Source organism: Tinamus guttatus, unplaced genomic scaffold, assembly GCF_059628265.1.
Source record: "Tinamus guttatus ecotype Peru unplaced genomic scaffold, ASM5962826v1 Tinamus_guttatus_pri_ptg000119l, whole genome shotgun sequence".
NCBI classification, from domain to species: domain Eukaryota; kingdom Metazoa; phylum Chordata; class Aves; order Tinamiformes; family Tinamidae; genus Tinamus; species Tinamus guttatus.
The window spans coordinates 528,512-549,537 of NW_028288653.1; the positions used below are offsets into that span (position 1 = coordinate 528,512).

General features: G+C 37.3%; 1 protein-coding gene and 1 long non-coding RNA gene across 6 annotated transcripts in view; both read left to right on the forward strand.

Annotated features, from left to right (window-relative positions):
• The window catches only part of LOC148595319 (uncharacterized), a 35,809-nt gene extending 18,358 nt beyond the window's left edge, over positions 1-17,451 (forward strand). The window contains exon 2 of the long non-coding RNA XR_015913190.1: positions 17,298-17,451. This is a non-coding gene — a long non-coding RNA (uncharacterized LOC148595319). The remainder of the gene's footprint in view (positions 1-17,297) is intronic.
• Positions 17,452-19,040: 1,589 nt separating this feature from the next.
• Positions 19,041-21,026, forward strand: part of ARPP21 (cAMP regulated phosphoprotein 21) — a 99,892-nt gene continuing 97,906 nt past the window's right edge. For all 5 annotated transcript variants that reach the window (XM_088521353.1, XM_088521354.1, XM_088521355.1 and 2 more), the window contains exons 1-3: positions 19,041-19,287; positions 19,911-19,946; positions 20,729-20,818. In XM_088521353.1, the coding sequence (XP_088377479.1) occupies positions 19,120-19,287; positions 19,911-19,946; positions 20,729-20,818 (294 nt within the window). In that variant the 5' untranslated portion in view covers positions 19,041-19,119. The remainder of the gene's footprint in view (positions 19,288-19,910; positions 19,947-20,728; positions 20,819-21,026) is intronic.

A 21,026-nucleotide genomic window follows, 5' to 3' on the forward strand; every position in this document is an offset into this window, starting at 1 on the left:
CGCTCTTAATGTAACTGGATCGAGAAATAGACAAGATTTTGGCAGAAGATAATGCTTTGGAGTGTAGATGCCACCTGTTTTATGAACTTGCCACACTTAAACATAGCGAAGAATTAGGCAGTCACTGATTAGATTAATGTGGATGCAATGTAAACTCATTCAGGATTTCTGGGTAGACAGGAAATGTTCAGATTTTCCCCTCCCTGTGAGTTTTCAAACTTCTAATCATGGCGCACTGCTCTCACTGGCTTTAAATGATCTGAATCAGTGCTATGTGTGATTGTCTGTGAAAAAAGTGTCAGGATTTTCTTTTACTGCCATTTCTAAAATATCACTGGAAAGGAAGCAGGTACTTTCCTTCTGCCATGGCTACACTTCCTGTGACTTTATCAAACTGGTGACAAACTACTTGCAGTAAATGTAATTCAATTCTATAAATGTTTTGGGAATAGGTAGGTAAATATTTTGGAATATCCTGGTTTTCTGAAGGAAGTTCTCTTGGTCAAAGCAAGTATGTTTTAGAAGGAATTCAGTTTTGTACACTGCTGTGATTAACATCTTCTGGTGCCTGCTGAGTAGGCATCATTCAGTTGACACTGCAGTTTCCTGCCTGCTTGTTTCATTCGGAACATCCGGCAACTAAGGTGGGTGTGGGAGGCCAGTTAGTGTGCCTCAAATAGAACTGCCCCACAGCATTTTTCTTGTCTATCAGTGCCTTGGTATTTTGATTTTGCAAGTTAGGTAAATGTTTCCAAGAACAAAGATTTCCAAGAAGAGAGGAGGACCCTCAGTTAGACCTAACAGTTGAAATTTGGGCAGCGCTATCAGATGATACCTTTTAGGAGGCCGTTAATCTTTCAGATTTCAATCTTGGTTTATTCCACATGCCAGCCACTATGTTGCATAGTCTTTGCACCTGTATTTGGACATAGTCACCTAGAGATGTGAGAAGCCTCAGACCTTCTATCCTTAGATCTCCAGTTAGACTATAGGCAGACTGGAACTTCTCCAGATTAAAGACAGTGATGATGGGGATAGGGGATTAGAAAAAGTCATAGAGGAAATGAAGAGGAGCACTAAGCTCCCTTTCTCTTCCTCATTCTTCGAAGATACTTCTTAGAGGTAATGAAATCTTTTTTAGCCATTTTAGCTTTGGATTTTGAAGTTCCAAAAGGCAAGAAAGAGTGAATATCTTTGTTTTTGCAAGAGAAAAATGGCAAGACACTCTCCCAGAGGCTACTGTTTCCCACCCTTTAATCATCTGTGTGTGTGACAATAGGTAAGAAACGGGTAAAACACTGTGAAATTAAATATAAAACCAAAGCACCTTGAGCCAAGAGAAAATATTCTCTGAAGCTAAAAATCATAATTACTATTGAGAATTTTTGTAACAATACTTAAAGGATTGCCTGGGTGCCATTGATTTAACTACTGTACAGTCTCACAAGCTTTGTGCTTCAAGGTGGTAAGGTGGAAATCCTTTGGGCAAGTAAACATGTGAACAATGTGAGAGCAGGAAATTACATAAAAATAATATGATATGTCTTTTTATATGGCTACTGAGAATGGGTTAGGGCATACATCTGATGCTGATGCTCCTCTCTTGAGTTGAAGGGGTTTTTTTGCGAATATTTTTATTTTTGGTATCATATATCATAGACTGAAGAATTTCCCTTTAGGCATAGAAGATCTTACCTATCAGCAGAAAATGCAAGCTTTTAAAGGTGACTGTGAGATATAGGTATCTTCTTTACCGTGGTGTCAGAAAGGATGCCGCCAGTCAAGGAGATCTGGCCTCATTGGTGTGTAGGTACGTTAGTCTTGTAGTAGCAAGGTAGTGAGAAAAAATAATACTGGATTTGCCTAGATGGCATTTTAAAAATATGTTAGTGTAAGTACTGATATCTTGAATGTTTGGCTCACAGCTTTTCAAAATGTCAAGCTCACCATGGACTTAGAAGGAGAAAAAATAATATTGCTCTTTTTCTTACCTTATTTCCTTGTAACTTTTACTTTCTTCTCTCTCACCCCCTCGTTTTGAGACAAACAAGGAGATGAAGTACCAAAAACCCATTAGTGCAACATTGGAGCCACTTACAGTTCCCACAACAATCATAACTAAGCTAAATTGCAAATATATATACATAGGCATAAAAGTTAACGTAGTATGTAGCAATACAGAATATTGGTAATATTTGTAGTAGCATATTATGTATGCTGTGGGAACCATCACTTTGAATATTTTGACTTCTGTGTGCTTAAAATCTCTGTTGAAATGAAACATTAATATATTTTTTCCTTCTGCATGAAATTTTTCTATGAGCTCACTGGTGATAAAGATCAGGTTGTGAATGTCGTTTTTATATCCCCATGTAATGAACTCTGCATAGCAATCAGTCCTTCTCCTGCATTTAAGTTTTTTGCAGTAAAAACTGATACAAAAAGAAATAAATATCAGCATGCAGTAAAAATACAAGTCTAAAACTAACCTTCTACTATGACTAAATTATAATTCAAGAAGCAAGTTCCAAAGGATGTCTAGTATATGTTTTTAGAAGAATGAAATGTTACTTTTGTAGCTTAAACATGCGTATAAAAACATATTTAAATCATATTTTTATTCCGAGTATTACCATTTAGTTCTTTAGTTCTTGTAGTGTATGTGGCTTGTGAGTAGTTCTGTCAGTTGCCATGCTAAGGCTTCATCTGGTAGATGTCAAGGAGCTGCTGGGTTGCTGAAAGCCTGAACTAAGAGAAGATAAGTCCATAGTGATGGAGCTAACATAGCCAAGCTGCCTGTCTGTGCAGCAAGACTTGATCTGTCCTCTGCTGCGGTGGTAGGACCCTTGAGGATCCAGTATTGTCATCTCCTTTTCGATTCCTTTGAGAGACTCATTCTTCCTTTATCCTGTCTGGTTTGGCTTTCTAATATTTGAATGATTTTTCCAGGACCTAAGATCGACAGGTGTCCAACTCTCTTTGGAGGCTAATTAATGTTTAAGGGCTTATCATTGCCCTACCTTTGATGAGCTGTGGTTTAACATTAACAGAATGATGATTTACCCTTCAAAATTGCAGTAGGGATTCTTCTTAGTCCCCAAGCATACATACCACATCATGTCTCGTAGTGGCTAGTGGATTTGTTTCTTGTATTGTGGTAGCACCAAGTAGTTCCTGTGTCAAGATTTACTGCAGTAGATGCTGGATGAAGACCTGTTGTGGGTTTTTTTTTTTTTTTTCCTCCCCTCTCATCAAAGAAGATGCAATAACTTTTAGTTTATAATTCTAATTAAAATTACAAATGACACTTTAACATCAAAGTCTAAAAGTATCTGAAATATTTGAAAAGCAGCTATAGCTTTACCTGATTACAGAGCTTTTGCATTCTTTCTGAAAGGTATAAAATAAGACAGTAGTTATGACAGCCAAAACTTCAAGACTCCGTGCATATGGTCAAGACAAGACTGCCTGCTAATAAGTATGTATTTTTAATGGTCCTAGCATCAAAGAGAGGTTCGTATTCCATGAAATGGCTGCCTAATGGAGAGAAAAAAATGCAGTTCCTTGGGTTTCTGTTTACTTAGTTCTCTGACCCAGAAGATACCCCTTAAGTATTACACTTGAAAGGAATAACTGACTTCCTAGAATTCAGGTGGATTCAGATCTCCATTCGTGAACTTTCTTCAGGGGCTTTTGGAGGATCAAGGTTTTTCTGGCATTATTGTCATCTTGGAGCAAGGCTAGCTTTGCTTGTGGTGTTTCTGTGAGCTTTTAATTACTTGAGCTGTAAGGTGCAGATGCATGAGTTGCTGGTGGCTCTGTGTTTGGTTCTTCCCCAATTATTGAAACTTCCTAAAGATAAATTTGTTTGTTTCTTGAAGTGTTTTGGAAAAAGAAACTTTTTAAGGCAGCAGAAGCTAATTTTAAATATATTTCTGTTATAAACTTATTTATTCGGGTCCTCTCTTGATTTGTTTTCAAATGCTGCAGTAATTTTCTACTATCAAGTAATTTCTCATAGATATTGTTAAAGAGAAATTACTTGCAATAAGAAAATACACACATGGTATTTTGGACTTTTTTTTCATTTCTAGATTGGGGTAAAAGAGTGAAGTTGAGATTGTCCCCTCTTTCCCTCTTAGTGTTTCAAATTGTACAGTAGATTCCTTTTTTAAAAAGTGACATTCACTCAGAATATTTACATTTTGATATGGACTCTCATAAATGAAGCAAAATAGAGTAGGTTTTCCTTACTTTACTGTGTTCTGCAGAAAGTTCTCTTACAGGTAACTTTTAATGTCACGAGGAGAGAAGGGCATGAATTTGTTCTGTTGCCTCTAGATGAGTTATACTAAAACATGCCTAGGATAAGGTCTTTTTTATTAGGAAGGCTTATTTGCAAGAAAGATCACAGTTTCTCAGAATCTGACTTACAATGACAGAATGGTTATTGTCTTGCCCTTTCTCATAGTTGGATCATGTTTCATCAGACCTTGGAAATCTTGAAGGTGTCAAAAGTAAATCAGGAGGCTCCAAAGCATTGCATTACATATTAAGAAATATTGACTAAACAGATTGCACAAAATCATGATTTCTGTTCCTGCAGGGGGGATGTCAGTCTAGACTCAAAATGCAATTAAATAGGTGAAAAATATTCCACCTTTAAAATTCCATATTTACAGGTGGACTTTTTAAATGTTGAGGGAAGAAAAAAAAATACTTATTCTGCATCAGTTTGAATTTGGCCTTTTCTTCTTTATGACTTCTTATGAGTTTTTGAATGTCTGAACATTTCAAGAACTGTATTTTGTCCATCAACAATATTTGTAGTTAGAGAGTAGAATGCTTATTTAGAAACATAACTAATTTGAGACTTCACAAGAGATACATTGTTCAGGTAAATGGACAGCAGAACTGTAGCGAAGACAGTAGTCCAGATTATGGGCACTTTGGATCATTCTTAGGTTGCCTGAATGTCAGTGAAATCCCTGGGCATGGCAAATGAAGTTAAGTGCCTCTAAAAATCAGATGAGCATAAGGCACTAAAACATTCATTATGAGCCAATATGGAGTTCTAGGTAAAGAATTTAGGGCGTCTGAGTTTCCAAAATACTCATTACATTCTGAAATCTTAGATTAAATTTTGAATTTAAATGAAAGCATTTGACTCCCTCTGTCCCATTCCAGAGATAGTAAAATGAAGACGCTGGGAAGAATAAAGATCCTAGCTGTTGAACTGGGACCCGTGTCTGGAAATATATCCATTACTCTAAAGCATCTGTACCACAAAGCTGTCTTTGACAGCAAATATATATTTGTCATAGTCAATGTAGTCAATGAAGGCCCAGGGCCTCCATTTTTATTCCTTAAATATAGTCTCTAAGATATGTTCTACTCTACCGTTTTTTTTTTTTTTAAGTTGTGTTTTATAATCAGATTGCTACTTACCCTTAAATAAGATATATGATGAACTAGCCATTCTGCAATGGAAATGGAATATATCGCAGATTACAAAACTTCTGTTCTGCGATTTTCTTCTGTAACTTAAATAGAAGCATTTTTAGATCACTGATGTAGTTAGTGGCTTCTAGTGCCAAGCAAGACAGATTGTCTCACAGCAGGAAAACACAATTTTGGATATATTATGGAAAGGGTTTTTTTAAAAGTCATATTTGAATTTGTGGAGACTTCAATCTCTATAACAAGATTTAAAATATTTAAAAAATACCTCACTGTTTTTGTGCTTGTTTTTTGAATGTCCTTTTTGATAAAGTATGTATCTTTTCAACTTTAAATTTTCCAGGACACGTTCCTTGGTGATAGTGGCTTGAATTCTGCAGTGTTTTCACTGCTCTCATTAATTCATGTGTCATGAAGCTTTCTAGCTAGGCATATGTGGTGCAGCCAATTATATTTTTAACAAAGCTCCTTAGCTCTCTTCCTCCTACATGTCACCATTTTTTTTCTTGAAAAAATCAAAAAGACATCTAAGCGCTGTTTCTGCCTTTTCTTTTGTTCACAGTATCACACAGAGCATAGAATTACTCACTGGAAAAGGCAAACATAATGTAGAAACCACAGGATTTCTGACAAGATATTCTCGAAAACCAAAGCTATAGATGCACTGTATGAACTGGCACTGACATTTTTGTAAACCAAGGTTTCTGCTTTTTTTTTTTTTTTTTTTTTTTTTTTTTTTTTTAACCTTTGCAGCCACTTTAAAGAGGATTACTTCCTCGTCTGGCCCTCAGGCTGCCACTGTAAAATACTGAACTTGGGTGTGCTCTGTTTTTCAGTTTTGGTTGCTTGCTTGCTTTGTTTTTTTGGGGGGCAGATGGCAATGTCTTCTAAATTGTGTTGGTAATGAAGAAATATAATATGTATCAGTATGTATCTTGATGAATGTTAACGTGCAAAGCAAATTCTCTAAGAATAATTTTAGAGGCAGGTAACGGATTTGATATGAGATCTAAATGCCGATTTCTTGGTTCTTTCTACACACAAGCTGAGGATGTTTGTCATTTAAGTACTTAGAGCATTCTGAAGAAATACCCGATGATTTTATTAGATTTTATAATGTGCACTTAGCCATCTAGCATTATTCATGGATATGTAGCCATTTAAACTTCTAATTTATAGTTATAATTAGTTTTTTTTTTTTTTTTAACCCTCGTTTTACCCTTAACACAATATGGGAATACATTTGAATACGAAGCATGGTATGTTTAAGGCTCCTTTCTGCAACCTGTTATCTTTGTCAGTTGCATTTCCTGAGGCCAGACTAAATGGGACCAGCATAATGGGGTGTATATATGTATGTAAAATATATATGAAATATAAAAAAGTGCTTATATATTGGTAATTTATCTGTAGCGTTAGGACTAAAATTACCAATGTGTCTGCCTTAAGTTATTAGGAAGTGCAAAATTGAAAACATTGTGAAAATTCTGTTTATTCCTTTTGCAATATTTTAAGCAGAATAGTGGAAACTTAGCAAAATCAGCATACTTAATGACAACTTTTTTTTTGTATGAACTGCTGTCAGCAGATGTTATAGGCAGAAATTTAGTAGTATTGTTCTGCAAAGTCTGTTAACTTCCAAAAAAAAGTGCTTGTTTGTTTGCTTTTATGTTGCAAATAAGAAACTCCGGGGACATGGGCTTTGCTAGCATACAGGGTACTAATCAAACTTCCTGCCTCTCTTCATTGTCTGATAAACAGTGTGATCTTTTAGGGACGTTTGGGAGTTGATGAAGGTGAAAACTTAGTTCTGTGAATGCTAATGCCTAATGAAGCCTGGCTTCCCTCTGATTTGTGTCTCATGGTTGATAAGGCTGCCTGCTTAATATAAATTATGTACTATACTAAACCTGCAGCCTGAGGTCCTCCTCAGTCAAACAAAGGAATGTGAACAGGCAAAAGAATTTCTGAATGCATTTAGTTCAGGAAGATCTTTAATCAAAATCACTACCCCACTGATTCCTTTTGGGAATTCCTTTTGGGAAATGTTGTTGCTTGTGAAATGAATTTCGTTCAAAAAATGAGCAAAACGTAATGTGAGATATTGGGAATGGGAAAACTTAAAAACTGGGAAGGAAAATGTATCCCGTGTTCAACAGGGTTACTTTCTGTGCTTTTTGATTGTATTTTATCAATTATGACACCTAACGCCTCTGATTTTTTTGGACCAAGAAGTAGGTATCTGATAATAACAGCTATATATATATATTAATACAGTGAGGTTCTATGAAGATTATATTACTTTCTGCAAACTGAGCTCTTCTGTTGTTATTGATGGGGATTCATGGAGATTTGATTTCATGGAATCACCAGAGGAAGACATGTATTCTCAATTTTTCTGCAGGTGAAAATAAGACTGTTCTGTAGCCTCTTTCATAGAGGCAAAACAAGGGGCCTGGCAGACATCTCTGAGAATTAAATGAACCAGATGAATAGGCTGTGCTGGAAGAGTTTCACTCTGTATGTGTACATTGTTTCTTTCAAAGTTGATATTAAAAATTAAAGCAAGCTTTCCAAATAATAATGACTGAAAATATGAAATTCAGATTGATGCACACTCATATCAAGTGCACCTGGTCATAACCTGTATGAAAGGAGCATGAAAGATGTCAGATGGCATTTATTTTTATGCATATTGGAGTCTCCCATAACACAGTTTTGTACCAGTAATCTCAAGGGCTGTAGTCCTTTTTGCTTTTGAAAGTGAAGATTTAAGCTGTGACTATACAAACTGATTGAAATATGAACTTGAAACTTAATCTGTATTAAAACAAGCCTGGTACACATTGTCACAGAATACGGGGAGTGTAGGCTTCCAGTTTCTGAGTACCAAAGATACCAGGGAGAGAACCTTTCCTTGATTCACATAGGGGTTTTATAAAACCTTTCACAGATAGCTGCAGACTAGTTCAGAATATGATATTAGGACAAAGAGGAATAGCATCTATGTTTAATTCCAGTACGTAGATGAGGCTTTTGGAGGTAGATAACTTTTTTTTTTTTTTTAAACATCCTCTAATTCTTACATAAGAACGTTTTGCTGTTTTGTAGTCAGTGTTTGTGTGCTAGAGCAAATCTAGTGGTTAAGCACAGGTCTATTTTCATCAGAATAATGCTACTTTGCTGTTAGCAGTTATTTTCTTTCAGGGTTTGCCAATTAAGCTAATGCTGGTGAAAATATACCTAATTTGTCAAGAAATGGCAAGATGAAGTGTAGGGGCCATTATATAAATTTAGAGAGGAGAAAAAAAAAAAAGAAAAAAGCATCAGACTCGCTGGTGCTTGGTCCATTCCTGCAGCACTTTCAATATGGGTATGTGTTTGTCCCACTGGTGATATATGAAAAAAATGTAAAGCAGGGAGTCAGCCCTATATCATTTTTGCCCCAGGTTTTAAAAATCATTTTGCTTCAGAAGAAGCTCTACAAAATGTTTTGTGCAAAGAATGTGCTTCATAGCATACATTCGTCCTCTCTGTTGGACTCTGCTGGTTTGGTTTTGAAGCATGTATTAGTAAATGAGACATCATGGCTTAGCTGGCCACTCCTTTATCTCTAGGAGTTTCTTTAAACTGAGTTTTTCAAAGGCCTGTCTGCTTTCAGAATGGACTTGTGGGTTGCTCACGTCCTTAAGCTTTAGGAAGAACTGAGGAGAGAAGTGAAGCTGAGCTTATAGTTCTTATATGTAAAGCAGAAAGGACTGCTGGTTACCTGAGAGAATAAAAAAGCCTTAGTAGAAGGCATCAAAAGAAGAAAGGGTGAGGATAGTCTGACTTAGAGGAAAAAATGTTTAAAGAACTTTTTCATTAAGCTAAAATGCGCATACTGTGTTCAGGCTAAAAGGAACATAAGCCATTATTTCAGATTTTTTTTATGTGTGACAGTGTATCTTGGTGTATCCCAAACAACTTCCATTTTCTCACCTAGAACATGGCTGGGTACCTATAATCCTGGCATGCAACCTATAACAGCTCCTGGACTCTGTAGTAGTTCTGACTGAAGTGCTGATGAGACCCCTTTGTGGAGAACCCAGTATTGCATATCATCATTTCATACTGAAGTGATAATTAACACCAATAGAAATCTCATTCAAAAAATCCCTGAGATGAATTACGCTCTGGCAATAGGTAATTATATACGTGATGTATTAAAGACCATTCTTTTGACTACCCAGAATTAAAACTTTTGTGGCATTCTACAAGATCAACTAGAGGGTTGAAATGAAGTTTAAGCTGTAGAAGTTTTTCTGCTACAATTCCTGCTGTGGTTGCAGTTGTTTATGGCATTCTCTGTCTTAAACTGGTTTTCATGTTTGTGAGTTCAAATCTCCTTTAGTATATTCAACACCAGACATCAGTAGGTGAAGGAACTTACGTGCAAAGTCGAATGCAATCCTTTCGGAAGAGAAACTTTTGGAGCAGATCCTCAGTACATACAAATAAATAGAGAATAGATATATAGTAAATGGATGGGCATAGTCTAGATGTAGGTGATAATGGAGCCTAAGTGATAATTAAAAGAAAAGAGGTGTCACAAGAAGAAAAATTTTGAAGAGGACAATGTAATATGCTTACCTTTAGTAGCTGAGAAGTAGATTTGGTTATCTAATATGACTTTCAATTCATTTTTCCTTTTGAATCATCTATTTGTCTGTGTTCTTGATTGTTTTAATTAGAGAACATGAGAAAGGTGACCTTGTATTGAGAGCAGACGTGAGTGAGGGGATAGCTCAGAATCACTGTGTGTCTGTTTGTGGAATGACAGGAACGATGATAATTGCTGCCAGCTGAGCCAGTTAGATTTAATGCTCTTGACTGTAGGGAAGTATACCACGTTTATGTCTTGGAATGAGATACAAATCGGTGTATGGGTTTGAAGGGAAAAATATTTATATTTTTAGAAGTTCACTTTAGTGTTGAGATTGCAAAGTGCAGGATTTGAATCCAGTGGCAGAGCGGTTCCCTTGATGTGTAGGAATAAGAATGGGAGTCTGAGCATTTCTGAAACACTTGATCTACCTTTTGAGACACTGGATTTTCATTTGCTTTTCCATTAAAAGGTAAAAACTTATCTAAATTTCCCTTGTCATTTACTTCTTGCCTTCATTGTTAGCCCATATTAAAGGATCTGTGAGAGATTATTGTATTGATACTCCTCCAGAGGAAAGAAGCTGCTATGAATAGACCAGTTTTCGGCACAAATTGACTTTGGTGTTGTAGAAGTGGAACTGAGAGTCTACAAATATCCTGAACTTGGAATTGAAGCTTTTTGTTAATAAAATAAAAAGGCGTATTTATTTACCTGTAGGTAGATGCTGGCAAATGCCATCGAGTCAATCGCTCTTCATCGGTGCTCCCTAATCTTCCCATTACACCGATGGTGGAGTTGGGGTCCCCGATTGTGTGTCCTATTTCATATACCTCTCAAGGTCCAAGTATGGTAGGAATGGATGTGATGGACAGGAGGTTGTATGAGTAGTGAGTGAGTCGCTTTGTCTTGGCACTGTGTCTGCTTAGATGGAAAGGGGCTGGTAATAAAAACTCAGAGGCAGAGCTGCTCTGAGTTATATTTGATCGTTCTGAAAGCTTGCTGTGAAAGGGGAGGCAGGAAGGGCTCCTGCTCATGCACTGATTGAAGAGTTGGCTCATTAAGTGGAGCCTTGATGCTCCGGGCATGCACTGAAGGAGATGGATACTACGCATCCCATCCTAACGTAACATAGCATGGGCAATAAAGAGGAGGAGAGGGAAGGCTGCTGGGAAGTAGTGAAGGAGATTAGAATACCTGTGCTACAGAAATGGTAGCTTATGTTAAGAATTGAAGCAATTCAATTGGACATTAAGGACAGTGAATGACTTTAGCATGGGAAATGCTTGGGAAAAAATATAGCCCAAAAGTCTGGGGATGGGAAGGGGACAAGATGACAAAAGGCTTAGGGGTCCTAGCAAGGCTTGTCTTGCCAAAGAACTTGAACAGAGGACTGTAGTTTGTTTGTTTTGATTGTTTCAATTGTTAATGCGCTCTCTTGCTCTCATTGTCACGAGAAGGAACTGCGTTCAACATTCATGGGAATTTTGCGATTTAGGTCCCAATATAGCTAATCCTTCATATTAGAGGTCAACAACACTTTGCATTTTAGCAGAAGCCTGAAGTGACATGTAACATCTGCATACGGCATTGCTGAAATTCCTAACAAATGAGTTCCAGAGGCAACCTTCCATTTGTGGGACACTTCTGCTATACAGAAAGGTTACACTTTATCAGACTAACTCTTCAGTGGCCTGAGAAGTTGAAGGACTTTAGTCTCATCTTTGGATGAGACTTTGGCATGCAATGGGTATGTGTTTACCTGGCCTTCCCCAATTAAAGCAGGCATAATATGCGCTCCAGCTATTTCGTACTTATCATTCCCTAGTCATCTGGCGATTTTTTTTTTTTTTTTTTTTTTTTTTTTTTTTACTGTGAAGGTGCAACATTGTGTTGAAGACTAGGCCAAAACAAACAATTCATTCCCAAGATGCTGCTTTATATCCTTGATTTGCTTATGAAAATTTTGGGCATTACTTGGCTCCTAATGTGCTTATGTGACTGACACTTATTAGCTGGATGGTTCAGAGCCGTATAATCCTGGAAGAGCTTAAATGTCCATCCTGACAGATAAAAGAACAGTCTTTTGAGTCTTTTTTAAAAGTATTATAACAGGTTCTCCCTATAGGCCATGAGTATTTATTTTCCCAGGTGAACCTTCTAGCTTCGCAAAATATAACAACCTAGAGGGGGAACATCATTGTTATTACTTGGCTGGAAATGATGACACTGATGTGGATTAAAGCAAAAAAAAAAAAAAAAACAGTGGCAATCCTTTAAGGAACCAGAGAATCCATTTGAAATACAGAATCAGGTGTAAACCTTTTTTTTTTTTTTTTTTTTTTTAAAAAAAAAGGCTTTATTCTTGGACTGATTATTCTCATCCTTTCTGGCATTTTATAAAAATGGATTTTATTGTGGGTTGGAAGAGCTAGGGCTCTTCCTTGTGCATTCTGAGGCAGAGATTGCAGCTGGAATACTGTTCCTCACATTTATTCTTAAAAGAAAACCAGGTGTTTCACAGGATCTGAAATCTGATGCAGATATTTCAGTCCACCCAGTTTATCTCATGTTCGACCATCTTTGCAGCTGGTGGTTGGGCGCTGGCTTGCGTGAGGTGGGTTGGTGGTGACAAGGATGGATGTTCCTTGGGTGCAGGTGTTTGTGGTGTTGCATCTCCTTAACAGAAAACTGTCGCCCTCTAAATGACAGTCTTGGTTGAAGGGCCAGCACTAAACAAGGCTGAATAACCTTTTATATGCAAAGGTGTCTGCAGCATCAAGGAAGGGAAAATGAAGACTGTTACTACAGATATTTTGGTAGGGATGAAGAAGAGTGGGAAATGAAATAAAGCTTCAGATGTTAGTTTCTTTCTAAAATATTTATTGTATATGTGTTTTAAGGTCTCTTACTCTTTTAAAAGTTACTTAAGTCCTTAACTACCTCAGAATATTTTTTGTCGTCGTTGTTGTTTTGTTTTTTTCCTTTGTACTAAGCCTGAGCTTTTTGTTATGGGAACTGACATGGGTAATTGCTATCCAGCTGTGTGAATACCCAGTGGCAGACTGATCTCTCAGTACATGCATTTCTGCAAGAAGCAGGAAAACTCTATGATTTATTTTATTTGCTTTTGGTTGTTACGAAAGAAAAAACAAGTAGGCTTGTATCATGAAGCTTTCCTTTGATGCCATAGAGAATTGAAGCTTTTTTTTTAATATGAAACCTGAGATTTTCATAGAATTGCTTGATGCTGGAAATCAGAGCTTGTAAGGAAATATCAAATAATGGGAAGCTCATGCTCTAAACCATGAGAGTTTGGCGACATTGAGGGCAGCGTGTGTTGATCATCTTAAAGCAGTGCTATGATCCCTTTCTAATGGTTTGCTGAAATCTGATCAGTTAGTTAACTATACAGAGCAATCTTTCTATGTCTGAATCATGTATGTATTGCGTAGCAGAAATCATGACCGACCTGACCTCTGTTTGTCGTGGGAGATCTTGGTATGTTCAGAGGTTTGAAATACACTTCAAAATCCGCCTATTCACCTTGTTCTAGCATATGGTGTGGTATTGTGTACCTTTTTTTGCAAGTGGAGAATCACTGTATGAGAAGGATCCTGACATTTCAGAACTGCCCACACCTGCCATTTTTCAGTTCTACTAACCATTCAACTGTGCTTTGTTGCTTTATTTATAAATGTTGCTTTATTTATTTATTTATTTGCTCAGCAGCTTTATTACGATGATGAAACTGGATTGCACTCCTTCAGGATTGTATCAATGCCATTGATGATGGTTAGGAGTAGTTGCTGCTTTTTAGGTATGTTGCTTGGCCTTAAAACCTGCTGATGATTTCTTCTGGCAGGATACTTGTTTAGGGCATAAGGGTGTCAAAATCTCTGCTTCAGGGACCATAATGTATGTGATGTCCTTGACATCTTCAAAGGTGCCCCCACTGCATAATACAGAAATGTCTGTCTCTCCGATGGTGGGCTCTTTCAGATTATCACAAGTCTCTGTGTTTAATTTCAGTTGATTGTCACCTATCAGCTGCTCACTGAGGAGGATTTTTTTAATTAATTTTGCTCGATTTGCTATTCTGCACAGCTTTCCTGACAGCTCTTCTGGGCATAGTTTTTAAGCTTTTGCAGTAAATTATGTACCTTCCTTCCCACGGGTTTTTTCTTGGAGTCTGTGTGGTATGTGTGACGTAAATGCACACAACCGAACATGCCTTGCTCCATCCCTTTCTCTTTGAGCTCTGGCCTTATCTGCTCCAACTTGGTAGTGCCCTCAGCTTCTGAAGTGAAAATCCCATTAAGAAACAAAATAATTTAAGTAGTACAGGGTTTGCAACCCTAGGCATATGCCGATCAGCTGGTACTTTTAACTTCTTTACCAATGAATTCTGTCCTCTCTGTTAAAGGGTTCCTACAAACAGGCTGCTGGGGCTGCCACGTGGGATACCAAGTTGCTTCAATGGATTACAGGCTGCTATTTCGTTGCAAGCTGCCGTAGACCCCTATAAGATTTTGTTCACTTAGAAACAGCAAAGGTGGTTGCTAGGCAAAAATAACCTTCTCTATTTCCACCTGAGGATCAAAAACACAACTGCATGTGTTCTGCCACTTGCGTCACGTGAGCACCTGAAGGTTTGACAGTCAAATCATTGCTGACATTTCTGTTGGTGTGCAAGAAAGAGAATAGTCAAGTATGTTTTTCCATAGTGTCGCTGTCACTGTGGGATGGACAGTAGTGAAATCTGTGTTCATCCCTGAATAACCAGGTAGCGTGGAAACACGCAAGTCACAGCTACGTATTTTGAATCAGAATGTCTCACTTTTTATAGATATTTTGTGACTGATTCCTTAGTGCTATTTATAATTTCTGTGAAGTATTTTACAGAAATATGAGATCCACCCAAACAACCAGAAATGTATTTTACGTATTGCATATGTAAAAGATTAGTCATCGCTTACATGTTGACTAGTGGAGGAGGAGGAAATTTATACTGACAGAAGAGAGAAAAGCTTGACTATAAATGCTTTGTGTCTCAACTCTTCTTTCATTATTTTTGGCCAGAAGATAATTATAAAGGATTTTTAAAAATCATCCTAAGAAGAATTGTCTCTGCAGGTTTGGAAAATGTTAGTTGCATTCTAGAAATTCATTTTTTTCCGCTTGCTTGTGTGTTCTTGAGGAAATCTATGTATCTTTTGTTTCAGTTTAACATTGTATGGTCTTCTCATATTTTGTCAACGAAAAATTATGTTGGCATCAGGAACATGAAGTGCAATAGTGTGGGAAGTTCAGTTTACATTTATATATATATATATACATATATACATATGTATATATATATATATATAAAAATAAATCTTCAGTAAAGCATGATAAGATTATATTGAGCATCTGTGGCATGACACCAGAAACACTGTTTACTGGATTCTTGGCAAATCTCTCCTCTTACTGAATGTGATACCCGTTGGTTGGTTGGTTTGTTGTCTGTTTTTTGTTTTCTTCTGTTTATTTTATGGATAGTTAATTCACAATGTGTAATAACATTGAAGAATCCTGAAATAATTTGTGTCTCAGCTTTGGTATAGCTGTCTATTTCTCACCTTTGAGCTTTTTGATTTTTGCAGTGTTGTATCTCCTGGCTGTTCTTTTTTGAGGTGAAAGTGTAATAAACTCTGTTACCTTCCCACCCCATGCTCCTTTTGAAGTGCGGGAAGACAGGGTAATGGAATATGATTATGAGGAAAGGGGCTAAGTTAGTAGCTTTTTATTTCCTTTTTCCTGGGCTGTGGGCTCTGTGGAATATCGTTGCATGTAGTTGAGATGTAGTCTTCCATATTTTGTTGTTTTTGCTGCTCATCAATGTTATGTTGTGGCTCCTCTAGGTGCTTTTTCCTCTGTTTCTGAAAACGTCCTGCTAGGTATGCAAAGAGTGAGTGAGAACACGTGCCTTGCATTATTCTGTGAACATTAAGTGGTTGGAGGAGAGGAAATATGTGTATAAATTGCCAGATGGTAGAAGTTTATATAACTGCATGTTCTTTGCCTCCATGTGCCTGGGATTCTGTCGAGAGCAGAAGTTTTTGTAATGGAATGTTAAGTTCCATTTCTGGAATACTAACGTTTCAGAATATGAATGCCACAATAATCGCATAATATACAGCGATTGCAACCATGTGTAATTTAAAATGCGCATCAGATATAAGGAGTCTATTAGCATTAGGTCATTTGCAGCTTTTTTCTTTTTCTTCCAAGCAGAACGATATGTATTTCTTCCTCTTCCCTGTTTTTGTGTATTTGCACAAATTGCCTCAACCTTCATGCACATGTAAGCCTTGAAGAGATGCTTCTTGCTTCTTGTTTAAAGGCAGCTCAGGAGATGGCCATAGTTTGTAAATTGGTCAGATATTCTAAAATGCTCCATTAATGTTGTTGAGTAGTTCTTAATTTATTTGCGTTGCAAGCACAATTCTATGAACAGCATACACTGCCTTGCTAAGGCCAAGCTTTCTTTACCTTTGTACTCTGAACTGTAACCTGGAGATGTCCCTTTTTCTCTACAGTGCCTCAAAAGGAATTATTCTTTCTTCTTGTTTGTTGTGGGATAGGATTTCTTCCTTCTGCTCCTTCTGTCCATGGTCATTTGAACTTTTACTGAGCATATTCAATGAATATCTGAATTTACGGCCATGGTGAAGGAGGTCACTTTGTAAAGGCCCTCACCTAGCTGCTTTTTTTCAATATCATTTGAATACAGAAACTAATTGGAGCTGAAGCTGTACTTAAAAACAGGCAAGTCTTTTTTGCTCCTGACTTCATTGATTTCTGTTGAAGCAAACAGATGAGCTTATATATAAATATGTATGCATGCGTTTTTTTAATGAAAAGTGCTGGAATTCACTAAAAAAGGTTAAAATTGAAGTGAGTAATCTTCAGTGCATAATGCAATTGTTAAATTTAGCTCTGCGTAGGAGCTGTTATGACTTGAACAGCCGGCTCTAGCCTTCATTAGAGAAGAAGCAGGCAGTTTTGAGACAGGTGGAGCAGGATCAAGCTGTGAAAGTGATTTGCTTGAAACTGGTCATTAGCCTTAGAAACCTGGTCCTATCTATTGCATCCTCAATCCTACTGTGATTATTACTGTTATTACTATTTATTCTTCATCTTTTTCCAGGTTGACAATGATCCATCAAACTCTCTGAAGGACCAGCATGGAGATTGGCATTCTGAACTGTTAATGGGGACATGGGACTCACGTTGTCGTTGATCATTTGCGAGGACTTACCCAGCGAAGAGCATCAGAAGACGCTAGCAAGGCAGTGGAATTTTTAGCATTTTTTTCAGGTAAAAATTATTGTAGCTAATGATTTCTGCCTGTGTGTTTGTGAGCGTTGTGTAAGTTCATAGGGATAGAAGATACAGGGATAGAATGTACCAGAAGAACTGGTGCATGTGGGCATGCATTTTTGATGTAAGACTATAACAAATTTAAGACTATTTAATAGGTCAATTTCCTATCATTCATCATGTTTTAAAATTTCAGCCAAGCACTTGAAGTTTCGTTTGTAGCTGCAGAATAGCTGATAAGGTTATCCTCCTTGAGGAGAGGACGTAAGAATGAGAATAACTTGAAGCTTCAATTGTTTACTGTGACCAAATTTGCAAACTAAAACCGATTCATTTATGAAATGTATAGTTTCATGTTTTGTAAAATGCGCAGTCCTTCTCAGAAGATGATCTTTTAATATGTGGGAAAAAATAATATTTATTGTCAAAGGGAAAGCAAAAATTAAAATCTGCAGGATTTTCAAACTCAGTGTGTTTTATTCTCAGTTAAACAAAATGTATTTTTTAAAAAAATGAAGGTACATGGTACAAGAGCTTTTGGACGTTAATTATAAAAAATAATAATAAAATCACACATGAAAAACTGTAGTTTTACTTAATAACCACAATTTCACTGTTAAGAACTGGCAAGCTATTCCAGCAGTCTATTTTTGAAATAATTTCCCTTCGCTTCTGCAGCTGTTTTTCCTGAACATGCATTTTAAGACGGTGAGGAAGAGGGAGTGAAGTTATTCATGAGTCTCATTTGACAATTGATTGGCGGAGGAGGCTTGGAAAGAGAGTTGTAGAGAGGGGGAGAGAGAATAATAACAGGTTTAACTTTGAAAAGCCTTTAAAGCTTCTGTACAACCACTCATTGTGAGCTGAGAGTAAATCAGTTAAGGTAGAAATACCTGCCAACGACTTCCTGTAGGATTGCCATAGCGCTGGAGAGTGACATGGGTTTTGGGAAGAGGCTTACGATTTTAATAATGGAGCTGTCAGTTTGATACCCGAACAGCTGACCCTGAGAGCTTTATTGCCAAATTTAGATTTTGTATTAATTTTGAATTATTACTGCTTCCACTTTTTTTTTCTTTTTTAACCAGCGATGAATGCTGTAGGCTTCTGCTGTGTATAACAACCATGTCTGAGTGCTAAAAACCTACAATACCTTTGTTAGTTCTTGGTGGTTTTTTTTTTTTTTTTCCTTTGACTTTTCATCTTTCAAAAAAAAGTGTAGAGGAGGAGATACCTGATGTCCCTGTGATCTATACATACCAATAGGTCCTTATCTGCCAAGTGCCTTTGAGCATTTCTGGGAAGAGACCCTCGCCCTCCCTGGCTGCACCTTTGGAGCACTCCAGGCTGCGCAGGAGGTGCTGGGCTGGGGAGCACCTTGTGTTGAGCCTGTTTTCTACCCAGAACGTTTAGATCGGAGCTGTCTTTGTTTACCTTGACTAGGTTCTGCAGTTATCTGATACGGTTGATTCGGTGCATCTCCTCAGCTGGAGCATGCGTAGCTCAGCTCTTGAGCTTCTTGTTTTGGTTTGTTTATCAAAGGAAATGAAATGACTTCAGTATCTTTGTGTTTGCCTATGTGTGTCTGTGTGTGATATCTTGACCTTTCAGGCCACCAAGTGTTGTTACTTTAGTTTCTGTCTGGAAGAATGTCTGAGCAAGGTAAATTGAACCAGGAGACAGCGGAGGAAGCTGTGAAAGATCAGGAGGCTGCCATCTCCGAAGCGACCTCAGACAACTGTATCCTCAATAAATCTGAAAGCTCAGAAGTAGAGGAAAAGGAGGAGAAGCTGGGCGATGCCAAGACAGAGTCGCAGGTAAGATGGGAATGGGGACAGCTGCTTTAAATGTCAATGTGATACTATTACCTTTCTGTTTCTGTGATCCTTTCCACTTGGCTGAATTTCCTATAGTCCTCTCTAATAATTTGAAAATATTTTTCTCCCTATAAAATAATATTTTTTCATTTACTTTTCAAGTTATTTAGACTGCAATTCAGATTATTAATTTTCCCGAGAAGTAAATTCCTAGACATCTGTGCTAAAACTTGGTGAAATATTTGGCTCTTTTTCCATTTGGAGGATTTATAAAACTACCTTGATCTCATGAATTTACAGGTAATATATCAATGAATAAATATGCAATGAGTTTTTTGGTTTGTAGATGTCATATTGCCAATAAAAAGTCGCTATGCAAAGCTTAACAATGCAATTGGATAGTAAGATTTCTTTGATATCTACATTCTGTAGTCTATGCTTTGTACAAACAAGATACTTCGTTTTTCTTGCTTTCCAAACTGAATTTGGGAAAGTTATTTTTCTTTCAGTCAGCACATGATAAAACTTCAGGAGTGATTTAATGTCTCTATTTCTTGTTAATGTTCTTGCAATGCAATTTTTTCACTGAAACGTTAAACGTCTTGTCCTTTTTCTGTACCCAGAAGCGAGGTGCAAACCAGCAGAGGAGGAAATCTAAGGTAAGGATCTTTATGTTGAACTGCCCTGCTTGAATAAGGAACCCCATTCAGTTGTCTGTTTTTTTGCAGTTGAAATGATGGCCTTTCGTCAGCGTGGGTGGTGTGTGCGTGGGTGGTGTGTGTGTGTGTGTGTTCCATAATTTTGTCGCAAAAAGGCAGAGAAGTGCTTCTGCATATGATGCATCTCCCTTCCCTTTATTTATCTGTCATACTTTTATGCTAGTGGTCTTGCTATGTACTTACAAGGGTAGACAGCCTATATGCTTGTATGTGCCACTTAATATTTTTCTTTGAATTTTTTTATAAATGAAATAATCTAACTTCAAGGAACAGAATCTACCTAGCTCTCTTTCCAGTCACCTTTTCTTGCCCTAGGGAAAAAAAACACACTTTGGAGTATTCAAAGGGCAGACCCATTAAGCTTACACGTACAGGTCTGTTGCTTTTGGATACCACCAAGTCCCTCCCCCCAGGAAAAAAAGTGGTTTTAACTTCATGTTATATTAGCGTTGGTGCTGCATTACCCGTTTTTTGCTTCTATCATTTTTTTTTTCTGGTGAAAGTAATGAATAAAAACATTTAAAAGCAAAAAGAAACCTACTACCTTTTCTATGTGGCAAATGGTGCAATGCTGTGAATAATTTTCAGTCTGCATCCAAGACAGATATGCTTTTGCTAGCTGAATACAGAGGTGGTTATTTGCAGTGTTTAGAGGTAGTGTTGTTGAGACTTGGAGTCAGTAGTATTTCTCTTTTGTTTTGTTTTCTTTCTCTCTTATTCAGTCAGGAGCTAAAGGAAAGCTTGTCCGGAGTCTTGCTGTGTGTGAAGAGTCATCCCCTCGCCCAGGGGCAGAAGTTGTTCATGATAACCAGGTACATTTACGGTCATTGGTATTAGCTGCATGATTGCCCTCAGTGTTCAGTTGCATGATCATGTTACTTAATTGGGCACTTGACAATATCTTTTTTGGGGGAACCATTACATCTGGCAATGCACATGTTTTTATGAAGTTATCTGGCTTAGCGTGAACTTTATTTTGCAATATCGTAGTAGTTGTACAGTATGTCACAGGGTATTGTT